We start from the raw sequence: 13856 nt of genomic DNA, 5'->3' as shown, positions 1-13856 counted from the left end.
AAACATCAATGATGAGAATCATTGATTGGCTGCCTCTTGCATGTCCCCTCCTGGGGGATTGAGCCTGTAACGCAGGCATGTGCCCTGATTGGGAATTGAACCATGACCTGGTTCATGGGTTGAGGCTCAGTCATTGAGCCACACCGGCTGGGCAGAAAAGGAAAATTGTTAGAGGTTAGAGTTGAATATGTAAGGATTAAGAATTTGTGTTGGCAAGAATGTGTATCAGCTAGAACTCCTAGATGACTACTTAGAGAAACCTTGTCACAAGTATACCCAGAGATATGTGGTAGAAGTCATTCTATAATAGCATTCCTCTAAGCAGCAAAAACATATAAACACTGTAATTCCTACTTACAGAAGAATGTATAACATTTGCTTTGTTCATATAAGTTTACTTTTTCAGCAGTGAAAATGAATAAATTATCGGTACATGCATCAATCAATGTGGAAGAATATCAAAAACAACATAAAATATGAAAAATTATAGAAGGATACATACATGTTCATACCATTATAAAGATTAAATGGCAAACAAAACTGATAATAATTATATATTGTTATATATTGACTATGTATTTTATATATTAATGTGTTAATATATATACACATCAGTAGTAATGTAGAGAAAAACAAGGGAATAATGAAAAACAAATACCCTTCTTTTCCCTGAAATAACTCAAGATAGTGGTTCCCTCAGAGAGAGGAGAAGTTGGGGGTTGAGATGGGAATGAATACACATAAACTTCAAAGGAATGACTAACATTCCTTTTCTTAAATTGGGTTCATTAGTATTTGTTTATTACTGGGCTTCATAATTTACATATGTCAAAATGTTCTTGTGTATATATTGGATATTTTATAATTAAAAGGTGGGGAGCCAAACTGGTTTGGCTCGTGGATAGAGCGTCAGCCTGCGGACTGAAGGGTCCCAGGTTCGATTCCGGTCAAGGGCATGTACCTTGGTTGCGGGCGCATCCCCGGTGAGGGGTGTGCAGGAGGCAGCTGATGGATTTCTTTCATCGATGTAAAAAAGTCAATAAAAAATATATTTTAAAAAAAGGGGGGAGCCCTAGCTGGTTTGGCTTAGTAGATAGGGCGTCAGCCTGTGGACTTGAAGGGTCCCCGGTTCAATTCGGTCAAGGGCACATGCCTGGGTTGCAGGCTCGATCCCCAGTGGAGGGGTGTGGGAGGCAGCCGATCAATGATTCTCTCTCGTTGATGTTTCTATCTCCCTCCCTTTCCCTTCCTCTCTGAAGTGTGTGTGTGTGTGTGTGTGTGTGTGTGTGTATTAAATGGGGAAAACAGCCCACCATAAATAAAATTAAAAAACACACTACAGCCTGGCCAGTTTGGCTCAGTGGATAGAGCGTCAGCCTGCGGACTGAAGGGTCCCAGGTTTGATTCCAGTCAAGGGCACATGCCTGGGTTCCAGGCTTGATCTCCAGTAGGGGGTGTGCAGGAGGCAGCTGATCAATGATTTTCTCTCATTGATGTTTATATTTCTCTCCCTCTCCCTTCCTCTTTGAAATCAATAAAAATATTTTTTTCAATAAGAATATTTAAAAAAACAACAAAAAACCCCCAAACAGACTACAAACCAGGGGGAAAATATTGTAATACAGGAAAGGTAAGATGTTAATATGCTTAAATATGAAGAACTCTTATGAATCAGTACAAAAATTAAAGGTCATGAGTACTAATTCACAAAGAAAAAAATAGAAATGGTGATAAACATGAAAAAGTGTTTGTCCTTATTGTTAATCAGGACCATGCAAATAAAAATAATGAGGTTTTTGTGGGGGGTTTTTTTGCCTCTCAAAGGGCAGAGATTTAAATGTGGATAATAATTCTTGCCCTACCTGCTCTACAAGGCAGTTATATCAGATGACCTAAATTATATGAAAGCCCTTTGGAAATTAAAATAAATCACCAAAGTACATTGTTGCTATAGGACAATTTGGTTGTTCAGGAAGAACTTAAAGAAAATAGAGAATTAAAATTTCCAAAGGGCAGCAACAATGGGGATGACTTAATTTAATCAGGTCATTTATAGGATTGGCGATGTAGTGAATGTAGGTAAGAACCTACAAGCAGAGTTCAAAATTGAAAGTATCTTCAGAAGTAGCCAGTCAGCCTTCTCTCTCTCTCTTTTTTTTTAATATATTTTATTGATTTTTACAGAGAGAAAGGGAGAGGGATAGAGAGTTAGAAACATCCATGAGAGAGAAACATCGATCAGCGGCCTCCTGCACACCCCCTTCTGGAGATGTGCCCACAACGCAGGTACATGCCCTTGACCGGAATCGAACCTGGGACCCTTCAGTCCACAGGCCAATGCTCTAGCCACTTAGCCAAACTGGTCAGGGCCAGTCAGCCTTCTTGATTAGACAGATGAAGGTACTAGATACTGAGGCCCAGACAGAGGGTTTTGCCCAGGATCACAGTAGTTTCATGGCTTGTGCAAACACGTTAAACTTTTTCACTCCATGTCTCCTACCTATTTCCCTCCCTCTTTTCCACTCTCCCCCACTGCTGCTATCTCACTGTTTTTAGCCTTTCCTTTTTGTTTTCCTTGTCCTTTTTCCTTTTGTTAATTATATATTTGAAGTTTTATTACAACTACTGTGTAATTGTATACTGCCTGTACTTAATTCAAGGAGGGCAATATGAATTTATCTTTAAAAAAACACATGTTTTTTCTATATGATCCTTGATTGCTACCATCTTTCCACCCCACCCCAACTTCTTAAAGGTTAGTGGGCTTCTGATAGAAAAGAGATCATCTTTGTGCACTCTGACTGGCTGGCAAGGGGAAGAAGTGTGTAAATGAGTCTTTGTTTGGGTTGAAAGTCTCTTTTTATCAATTATTCTCAGAAGCAAAGCCTTCTTAAAGCAGATAATTACCTGTTCAACGGAGTTCTAAAGAAAAGAATTCAAAGTAGCAGAGACATAAAAACAATAGTGACTGAAGTAAATTATAAATTGAATGCTGACACAATTGAAAAGATATTTCAGGCATTGTGACTGGGGACTTACTTCATTGTCACATTTAATCCTCATAAGAACTCATGAGGATTTTTACAGGTGAGAAAACTGAAGCTCAGGTTGAATAACATGCCCAAGAACTGGAACTGGTAATTGAAGTCTGTTTGTCGTTAGAACCAGTGCTTCTCAGTTTTTCTAGTGGAGTCTCAAGTGGCTGAAATGTGCACTACCACCACATAATGGGAAGACCGAGTCTAAGCCACGTCTCAGAGAACCAATTTGTGTTTTGCCTTAGAAAGCAAAGTCACACGTCACCTTGGTGGCACCTGAGCAGCTGACACTTGGTTCTGTGAGAGTCCTTGGACTTGTGCTCATTAAGCTGATTGGAATACCAAGCAACCTTTGAATTTTAGCAGCAAGGCCTAGAAAGTTCTAGAATTGGAAATAATTACAGTCATTTATGTTTCTGGTTTATGAAAGTCCCTCCAGAACTGGTAGGAAAGAATTCTGAGAACTCATGGGAAACAGTGAAGACTAGTATCAATTCCAAGTGAATGTGGTTTTTTGCTAATACCCTCCTTTCTGAGTCAGGATTCTCTTCTGAAATTAAATATTGTGATGTCTTTCTTAATATTCACATTGAAGATATATTTGCCCGACACAAAATTCCTATTGTCGTGGGAGGAACCAATTATTACATTGAGTCTCTACTCTGGAAAGTTCTTATCAGTGCTAAGGTATGTTTAGTTCACTTGTAAGTCACAAGAAAATGGGCTCTTTTTTCTTACCAACTAATTTTAGTGGAAGGACTCTTGCCTATTTCTTATACTCAGCAACTGTAATTTTCAACTTAAAATTCTGAAGCAAATGCCACCTCCATATGTGAAGTGTGCTCCTCCAGGCAGGCCTAAGGGCAGGGGCTGTGTGTGGGAAAAATGCTCCTCTGTGGATTAATTAGCATCTCCATATAGTTAGCAGCACACTAGTCTGATTCAGCATTTCCTGGCTGTAACAATCTATGTGTCAGGGAGATATCCAATACTAACCTTTCTTACAGAGATGCTATTGCATAGGGTGGGACTTCGCAAACTATAGTGTGCTGGCCATTCTGATCTACTCTTTGGTCACACTTGCTGGGAACACTAGACTCCTGGATGTCTTAATATAGACATGTTAGCCCTGGTACCTATTTGTATTCCTGACAAGGAAGCAAGGTACCAGAGTATGTCCCCTTCCTCTTATTTGTTGTGGCCTCACAGCACTACCCTGACGTATTGGAATTTTCTGTTTATGATCTGCCTCTCACTGTATGACAAGAACTTCCGAATCATCTCTATTCTGTATTCCTAACATTTAGCCGAGTGCCTGGTACACACACTGTCTTGGTGCTTATTGAATTGTTGAGTTAAGTTTACTTATAAACCTTCATTTAATAGCCCCAGGAGATGGCCACTGAGAAAGAGTTTGACCGGAAAGTAGAGCTTGAAAAGGAAGATGGCCATGTACTTCACAAACGCCTAAGCCAGGTGGACCCAGAAATGGCTGCCAAGCTGCACCCACATGACAAGCGCAAAGTGGCCAGGTAAGAAAGCCCGGGCCCACTAACCCCTGAGTTCCTTTAGAGTTAGAGGATAGTCAGTTCTTCAGTGTGCCTGGGTGATGAGAGGTTTGATACTAGTATTTAGTGGAGATTGATGAGTTACAGCTTAAAAGGTAGGAGGCCCTGAGTTACTGCCGCAGACCAACTCCCTCAATAAATAGTTGTATCCTACTTTGTTGTTACATTTAAAATACATATACAATATAGTTTTTCCCTAGGGCCTGTGTAATCTTGCTTCATTGTCTGTTTGATCTTTGCTTGTATAACAGTTTTCATATAAATTTTTCTGGCATGCAGTAGGTTTACATTGTGACTTGGGTTTCATAATTGATTGTGCAATGCTGAGTTCTGCCCCAACAGCTTTCCCAGTGGGAGGCAGAGTTATAAACTGTCTCATAGATCAGCTCACCTTTACACATGGAGATTTTCTTAAGGGAAGAGAGAGGTAGTGCATGAACTCATAAGGTCATGTTTTCTTAGGTTGTTTTGAAATTGCAGCCTCATGTGTTGGCTGTATTTTTCTGTGTTGGGAGTATCTGGCAGAGTAGAAGATCTAACGAAGTACCAACTATGTGGATGGTTATAAAGATTAAATATGGCAACATGTGGTATTGATAGGGATTATGAAGTGTTCCACTCAAATGAATGTTCTAGATCATGTTACTGAATTCTTTTTTCATTATTGCCTCCCACCCCACCTAGAAGCCTTTTTCGAATTGTTTTTCCTAATTATGCCCCCTTCCTTCTTCACACCAATGAAATTTTAATACTGGAGAATTATGTGTTTTTTTGGGTATGGTTGCCCTTTGGAGGGACACACACCTCGTATTAGATAAGGGTTGTTTTTGCCTCTTTGAGGGCAATATCACCCTGTTGATAATACATAGTCTAGTAGATAAATGAAGGTTATATTTTCTAGTATCCAAACATTTTACTTAAACATTTTAATAAAAATCTTTAAAAAAACTTTTTTGAAAACTCAGCAACATTATGATGAACATTCATTTTTATATTGTTTTATGATATGATTCTGGAGGTTGGTTTATATTTTCCTCTCCTTTTATCAAGTAGTTCTCTCTTATCACCTCTCCTCATTTTCTGCTTCTAAACTAGTAATGAGTTGAGAACTGTGTCTTCATAGGAGTCAATCAAGTCTAAGTAAGAGCTCTAGAGTCTGTCTTTACAGAGGATTGGAGGACTTTTTCATCTTCCTTTTAGTTTGAGCCTGTAGTCTAACTTCCAGAAAAGTGAGATATTGTCACTATACATTTTTTCCTCATAGATCCTCTCTGAATGACCAGTGATGTGAAATAATAAGGGGTCTTTACTCTTGTGCTAGGGTTTCAGGAAGTAGAATTGGGTCAGGAAGGGAAAGATCACTTTCACGCTGATAACTTACGATCACCCAGAGTGGTAGAGTATAGAACTGGGAGTTAAATTACCTAGTGCTGCGTAACATAACAGATACTGACAGAGTGTATGGTGGCTTAAGAGTAAGTATGTGAGTTCTTTTTTCTCTTTTGGTCTTTGTGCTAGTAGAATACTGAATTAGTCAGAATTTTAGACATATTTTAAAAGAAAGTTGATGAGCTGGCTATACAACATACTTTTCTACTGTGGGAAAGGCATTCTAGCGAGACTAGACTTGTTAGCTTGTAACAAAGTGTCCCAAACAAGTTCTTTTACTGCTTACCTGAAAGTAAGTCCCATTTTGTATGTATAGAAGAAACCTGTTGTTTCTGAACCTGTTTAACTGATTTCAGAAAAATTGATATGTGTTTAAAGGAACAGTATTATTTCTTACTTTACCTAAAGTTTTCTTATGACCCCTTTCTGAATAGCTATAGAATCATAGTAACCTGGACTTTCATATCTTCATGGGCTTATGCAGTGAAAGTGAGAATGAGACGTTTTATAATAAACACCCTCTCTCCTTGAGAATTAATATTTCCTAATAGTTTTTATGGCTTTTACCCCCTCGTTCCCCCCATCCCCAAATGACTTAGGAGTTTGCAAGTGTTTGAAGAAACGGGAATCTCTCACAGTGAATTTCTTCATCGTCAACATGCAGAGGAAGGTGGTGGTCCCCTTGGAGGCCCTCTGAAGTACCCTAACTCTTGCATCCTCTGGCTTCATGCTGACCAGTCAGGTAAAAAAAGCCCTTTGATGCCCTAGAGTTCATTCGAGTTAGATCTTACAGTAATATATTACTATATATAACATGCTTACAACCATGAGTGGCTCATAATAAACACTAAATAAGTATTACTTATTAATTTTATTTTCATTTACCATTATTTGTTGACTTAGTAAGGCACAGTAAGCCCATTCCCTTAAGTATCTATCTGGAAAGGGAGTAAGGGCAGCCCTGGCACCAGGATAAGATATCAAGGGTGGGATAAGATGGGATGAGTGGGATGGAAGAGAGATTGCTATCCAGGGAAGAGCCAAAGGAGAAAGCTAAAGAGAAGGGAGGCTCCTGTGGAAGAGGTTGAAGTGTCAAGTATTCTGCATGGTACTTGGATTTCAGAGATGAATATGAGACACAGTGCCTGCTCTTAGTCTGGTGGGGCAACAAATAATGAGATAGATACTACATTGTGATAAACATTGGCTAGAAAGTGATGAGCTTTCTCTGCGGGGGAGTCAGGGACCAATCTGTATAGGTAACCTATGAGCTAGGTCTGGAAAGGTGAGATTATTTGAGAATGGGCAGTATAGTGTGGTTATAAGAGCACGGTCTCTGAGCCGGTCTGTTTGGGATTCAGATTCCTGACCCATCGTCTTCTAGCTATGTGAGTTTTTTTTTGTTTGTTTGTTTTTTTAAAATATATTTTATTGAGTTTTTTTTACAGAGAGGAAAGGAGAGAGATAGAGAGTCAGAAACATCAATGAGAGAGAAACATCGACAAGCTGCCTCCTGCACACTCCCCACTGGGGATGCGCCCGCAACCAAGGTACATGCCCCCGACCGGAATCGAACCTGGGACCTTTCAGTCCGCAGGCCGACGCTCTATCCACTGAGCCAAACCGGTTTCGGCGCTATGTGAGTTTTAAAGCAAGTTAGTTTTCCTTTCTGTGCCCCCCATTTTCTCTCCTGCAAAATGGAGATAATGTTTCAGTACATATCTCACTGTTTCGTTGAGGATTAGTTGAGTTAATAATATAAAGTACTGAGAATGTGCCTGACACATCTAGAGTCCTCAATACATGCAAACTTTTTAGGAAGACAGAAACATGGGTTAGTTCCATTGCAAGCAATGAAATAGCAATGGCAGAGATGTAGAAGAGCATGACTGAAATGGTGAAAATTTATTATGAATTTTAGTTATGTTTATAGAAAAAGATAATGTTTTCATAATGAAAAAAGTTCTTAAAGAGATTTTTTAAAATTGATCTTTGGAGAGAGTGGAAAGGAGAGAGAGTGAAACATTGATGGGATAGTGAAACATCCATCAGCTGCCTCCTGTACTCCCTCTGCGGGGGATCAAGCTTGAATCCCCCACCATGTGCCCTGATTGGGAATTGAATCTTTTGGTGCATGGGACAACGCCCAACCAACTGAGCCACACTGACCAGGGCCATAATTAAATTTTTTGTAAATTAAAATATGTCCTGTAATTTAGCATAATATAATGGTATCTGATTTATAATAAAGTTGTGTTTGACCACCGCATCTGAATGATTATGACTTCTTACTCAACTGTCTGGCACAGTAGTTCAGGATACACTGAGGATGGCTTTGGGCTAAAGTTCCTTGTTCCTATCGAAGGAGTCATCTGAGAATTCTTAAATGTGAAATAACACAACGTTAGAGTAACAACTATGATGAAAAAAAGTAAGGGTAAACCAGGGGGCTCTCAGCTGCCTCTGAAATAAACAATGGAAATACATTCCATGTGAGAATAAAATATTTGTACTCCCTTCTCTAGCTGGTTTGGTTCAGTAATTGTATGCTTTCTCTTTATATAATAAGAAGATGTGTGTTTCATTCTGGCTGTTTTTATTGGAGTTGCAGAGTCTTAGTGTGACTAAATGTCATATGAAATGATTTATCATATAACTAGAGGCCCAATGCACAAAATTCATGCAAGAGTAGGCCTTCCTTTCCCGGGCTGCTGGCACCCAGGACCTGGGTTTCCCTCCGGCTGCCGGCACCCGGGACCCAGGCTTCCCTTACAGACCCGGCTTCATCCAGAAGGTCTAATTAGCATATTACCCTTTATTATTATAGATCTTTGGACTTTGAACCCTTTCTTCCATTTGCACAAATTCTGTTCTTTGTGCAGCATGTCCATTCATCATGTAAGTATATAGTACACACCTACAACAGGCTTACTGGTGATGGGTTAATTTAATTCAAGTTCTAGATGAGCGCTTGGATAAAAGGGTGGATGACATGCTTGCTGCTGGGCTCTTGGATGAACTAAGGGATTTTCACAGACGCTATAATCAGAAGAAAATTGAAGAAAATAGGTGAGGATTTGACTTACTGCTTTAACCTACTCTCCATCCTTTGCTTATGGTCAAAAGACTATATAAACATAATACTGGCTTTGGATCTTTTTGTTTGTTAGCCTTTGTCCTTGGCCAGGCTTGTTGGAGGAGGTTTGGTGTACTTGTTACAGTTGGAGTTTTCTGATCTGTCGAGCATTTTCAGGAGTTAATTTTCAAGGGAAGTAACCTGGCAGCTGGTGGGGGTGGTGGAGGAAGGAGTTCAGAGAGGCAATAACTGCTAAGGATCTCAATTTCCTCATCTGAGGGATGAAACGGCTCAGCTAGATCACTCCAAGGCCCCTGCTAGTGCTCAGAGGCAATGGCTCATCTGCTGATGCTCTCCTGTTCCCAGCCAGGACTATCAACATGGTATCTTCCAATCAATTGGCTTCAAGGAATTTCACGAGTACCTGATCACTGAGGGAAAATGCACACCAGAGACTAGTAACCAGCTCCTAAAGAAAGGTGTGAATTTCTCCATTTAACCGAGCTGTGGACATCCTTGGGTGGCAGCGTTCCCTGCTGGTATGGTCTGAGAAAGAGCTAAGGCTAGAAGAGTCCCAGATGGCCTGCAGCTCAGAATTAAGATTTTTGTCGACCAAGTGTCCCCTAGTGTGCTGCTGTGGCTAATGTTCTCTTATGCTGGGCTGGATGGGCCTTCCTTTTGGCTGGGTGAAAAGTACTTAGAGGTTCTTATATCTACTTATCTTTCAGGTATTGAGGCCCTGAAACAAGTGACTAAGAGATATGCCCGGAAGCAAAACCGATGGGTTAAAAATCGTTTTTTGAGCAGTAAGTCTCATGTTTTTCCTTATCCCCTGGGTCTGTTTTCAATAGACTATAGATGCCCTCAGCTCACCCAGGAAATGAACTTCAGTTTCTGGACCTGTATTAAGATTGGAGACATGACCTGGGTGGGTGTCTGTTACATAATTGGTCGTCCAGGGATATTTTCTTGTGATGTCTCAGAAAACAAATCTTTCCAATGAGAAGTCTGCCTTATGCCTTGAACATATGCATGCTGGCTGCAAACTGGGAAGAGCAAAATAGCAACATCTTTGCAGAGTTGGTGCTCAGGGTTGTTTTAGGTTCTAATTTTGAAGAGCAGTCAAATTTCTGTAGGAAGGCTTTCCTAATTAAAATGGTTTTTGGGCCAGATGAGCAGTATAAAAAGACAAAACCTTCACCATAGTTCAGATATGTGGTGCTTCAAATTGCTTCACCTTTAATTTTAGTTGGATAGCACTATTTTATTTAAAACTTTATCTTTGTTTTTGAAAGTATTATAGGTGTCCCCCTCCTTTTCCCCATTGACACCCTCCGCCCTGCACCTGCACCCTAGATGGCACTTTCTTGTTGTTGTTAATACTCACCCGAGGATATTTTTTTCATCAATTTTTTTGAAGAGTGTGGAAGGGAAGGAGGTGGGGTAGCGGGGACGGGGGAGAGACAGACAGATCCATGCAAGAGAGACACATGACTGATTGCCTCCCACCTGCCCCTTGACTGGGGCCCAGGATTGAGCCTGCAATCTAGGTATGTGCCTTGACTGGGAATTGAACCTGTGATGCTCAACCACTGAACACATGGGCTGGATAGCACTTTTAAGGAAAAGGAAAGGAAAATCTCATTCATTTGACCCTTGGTACTAAATTTGGTGCTATACATAAGTTATTCTGTCTTCTAGGTAGTTGTTATTCTTTTATTTTTGCAGGTAAGGAAATGGAGGTTCAGACAGGTTAAATAACTTGCTAGGAATCCCCTAGCTATTAAGCAGTAGAGTATTGAATGCAGGCCTGATTCTGAAGCCCATGCTCTGCTTTCCATCATTCTTCTTGTTTCTTTTAGCTATAACTTTAGCTAGACAGCATTTGTATTGGGTAAGAGATTGTGTGCTTATTAAGGTACTAGAGGCTCAGTGCACGAAATTTGTGCATGGGTAGGGTCCCTAGGCTTGGCTGGCAATGAGGGCCGGCCTTCCGGCTGCCAGCCAGAGCCTTCCTTCATTTCACACTGCCCCCTGGTGGTCAGTGTACATCACGGCAAGCAAACTCCTGGTCTCCCGGTCGAACTCCCAAGGGGACACTTTGCATATTAGCCTTTTATACATATAGATTAAGCATAAGTGAAACCCCAGTTACATCTTGTGGGCACTTTTAAAATATGCTTCTGAATCATCCCCTGTTTACCTTTTACTTCTGCTTTCAGTTCAGAAAAGGGCAGCGAGGCCTTCAACCCTGCTCCTCAGTGTCTCTGAACATAAACACCTTGATTCATGTTGTTGACCACCAGATTGCTGAAGTTCTCTCCCAGCTCTCACTCTCTGACAGAGCTCTCCATTGTTGTTATGGTGCCGAGAGGCTCTTGACACTTTCTTGTACTTATCCTGCTTTCTTTGCATGTCCTGTTAGATAGAGGAAGCCTGAGTCAGCTGAAATTGAAGTTCACTACTATGAATTTCTAATGCAGCTTCTCTTCTCCCCAGGGCTACAATTAGTCTGTTAACAAAAGATGTTTTTTTGTAATGATTTGGAGCTTCCTTCTGTGGTAAAGCCACAATAACTCCCCCATCTCCGAGTCAGGAGGGGTTGATGGCACAGTGCATCATATGCCCATTCCTCATTCGTGCATATGCCCGCACAGTCCTGGTGCTAGTGTGAAAGGCACAGCTGCCCTGCAAATCAGGAGCTGTGTGTGATTGGCCAGGGCTGGTCTGCTGGGATATGGTTCTGGCAAGAAGCCAGAGGGACTTCCCCACCCCAGCTTGGCCTTGGACTTAAGCCAGGAATAGCAGCTGGGAGCCGAGAACTTGTTGAAAGGTGCTTAGACAGGGCACAGAAGCCCAACAAAGGACTTAGAGGGAAAGGAAAATATAGAGTGGCCTGGAAACAGGTGCAGAGCTTAGCCAAGGCCAGGTGTGCTGTGGATGCTGCCTGCACCCTCCCAGTCTCACCTTTCCGTGTGGTGGCAGGTGCAGCCCAGTCCATTTTAAGAAGAATCTTATTTGTGGTTGGCACAATCAAAAGGCTAGCACCTGCCTGCCGTTGGCATCCTGAGGACTTTGATGTTTGGTCCATGGGGCAATGCTCTTTGCTTTAGGCAACTGACTTAACCTAGCCGTGGAAGGCAATTCAGTGTGTCCACAGACTGGGGAAGCTACCAGCAGAGACCAAACCTGGTTGGCTCAGATGGATGAAATGCCTATAGCTGTATCCTTGGCTACCTCTGGTCTCATCTCCATTCAGAAGTACTTCAAGCTATTAGTTTATTTCCTCCTATGCTGTACTGTCTTCACATTATAGCCCACACAGTGGTTATGAGAGCTATTGCTCTATATTGTTTTCCTTTCTGATTTGGAAGATCCTACACTCGAGACTCTGGATTATATAGCTAGACTTGTTGGCTGCAGACCAGTCAGCCTTCTAGGTCTTTCTTGAATTGAAGTCCTGGAGGCAGAATAGATTATGTCTTGGGGGCTGACCTCTCACAGCTTTTCTTTGTCATCTTTAGGACCTGGTCCCGGTGTCCCCCCAATATATGGCTTAGAAGTATCTGATACCTTGAAGTGGGAGGAGTCTGTTCTTGAACCTGCTCTTGAAATTGTGCAAAGTTTCATCCAGGTGATTAGTATCATGGTACTGTCTATTGTCTGGTTTTCAAACAACTTTCCTGAGCTTATACCTTTGTTGCTGTGTTGGGAACCAAGCCTTCTTTTCCGTGGAATAGAGCAGAAGGGCTGGCTGCTTTTAGATCCCTGGAGGCTGTGTTTCTACTTTCACATTCAGAAAGGTTGTTGCTAAAATCTGTTCACAGTCCACCTGCTCTCTGGGATGAGAAAAAAGAATCTTGGGACTATCCCTCTATCCTTAATATCAGAGAGTGATATCCAAGTCTCTTTGAATTGAATGCTTCTCTGCCACCCCACCCCCTTTGTTATTTCAGGGCCGTAAGCCTGACGCTGCTCCAGTAAAGATGCCATACAGTAACACGGAGAACAAGAGAAGTTCTCACATGTGTGACCTCTGTGGTCGAATCATCATTGGGGACCGTGAATGGGCAGGTAGAGTCTGGGGAATGGCACAGAGAAATTTGTAAGGGTGTGTTACACGAACTTCATGAAATTCAAGGTCTTTGCTAGGTTGAATGCTAGAGTCTGCGTATTTGTAAAGGGAGGGCCAGATTCCTCTGAGAGCCTGTACTCAAATTTCATGGCTATCTTCCCAAATTGGACAGTTATCTCTGTATTCTGAATTTCAAAGGAAGATCATATGCCCTCAGCTAGAGTAGATATTTTATACTAAAGGGTCTACAGTTAACTTTCCAGAGTCCTTTGTGGTCTTGCCTTATAGGAGTTCCTTGGCCTTTCATGTTTAGACCTCAGTGGGATGGGGTAGGATTTTAAGGGAGGCCAGGTAACTCACCCAAACAAAGGTGGGAAGGAGCAGGAAGTGCAGTTACTCTTCCTGAGTACATTCTTCAGAAGTGGTGTCTCTTCAGTAATTTTGTTTTTAAATATATTTTTATTGATTTCAGAGAGGAAGGGAGAAGGAGAGATAGAAACATCAATAATGAGAGAGAATCATTGATCGGCTGCCTCTTGCACGCCCTCCACTGGGGATCGAGCCCACAACCCGGGCATGTGCCCTTGACCAGAATCGAACCTGGGACCCTTCAGTCCACAGGCCGACGCTCTATTCACTGAGCCAAACCAGCTAGGGCTCTTCAGTAATTTTTAAGGTAATGTGAAAATGGTGGTGGTTGTTAAAACTGA

General features: G+C 41.5%; 1 protein-coding gene across 6 annotated transcripts in view; it reads left to right on the top strand.

The window, feature by feature from the left end:
• TRIT1 (tRNA isopentenyltransferase 1) overlaps window positions 1-13856 on the top strand; it is a 38874-nt gene that overhangs the window by 22162 nt on the left and 2856 nt on the right. For 4 of the 6 annotated variants that reach the window (XM_006757967.2, XM_015560179.1, XM_015560177.1 and 1 more), the window contains exons 3-10: window positions 3627-3725; window positions 4425-4570; window positions 6595-6737; window positions 8953-9064; window positions 9438-9550; window positions 9800-9877; window positions 12596-12705; window positions 13028-13145. In XM_006757967.2, the coding sequence (XP_006758030.1) occupies window positions 3627-3725; window positions 4425-4570; window positions 6595-6737; window positions 8953-9064; window positions 9438-9550; window positions 9800-9877; window positions 12596-12705; window positions 13028-13145 (919 nt within the window). The remainder of the gene's footprint in view (window positions 1-3626; window positions 3726-4424; window positions 4571-6594; window positions 6738-8952; window positions 9065-9437; window positions 9551-9799; window positions 9878-12595; window positions 12706-13027; window positions 13146-13856) is intronic. The other 2 variants (XM_015560180.1, XM_015560176.1) reach the window with 2 other exon arrangements.

The sequence above is a fragment of the Myotis davidii genome, unplaced genomic scaffold, assembly GCF_000327345.1.
Source record: "Myotis davidii unplaced genomic scaffold, ASM32734v1 scaffold1815, whole genome shotgun sequence".
NCBI lineage: Eukaryota > Metazoa > Chordata > Mammalia > Chiroptera > Vespertilionidae > Myotis > Myotis davidii.
Note: the sequence above shows the minus strand (reverse complement) of the source record. Positions and strands in the feature narration are given on the sequence as shown.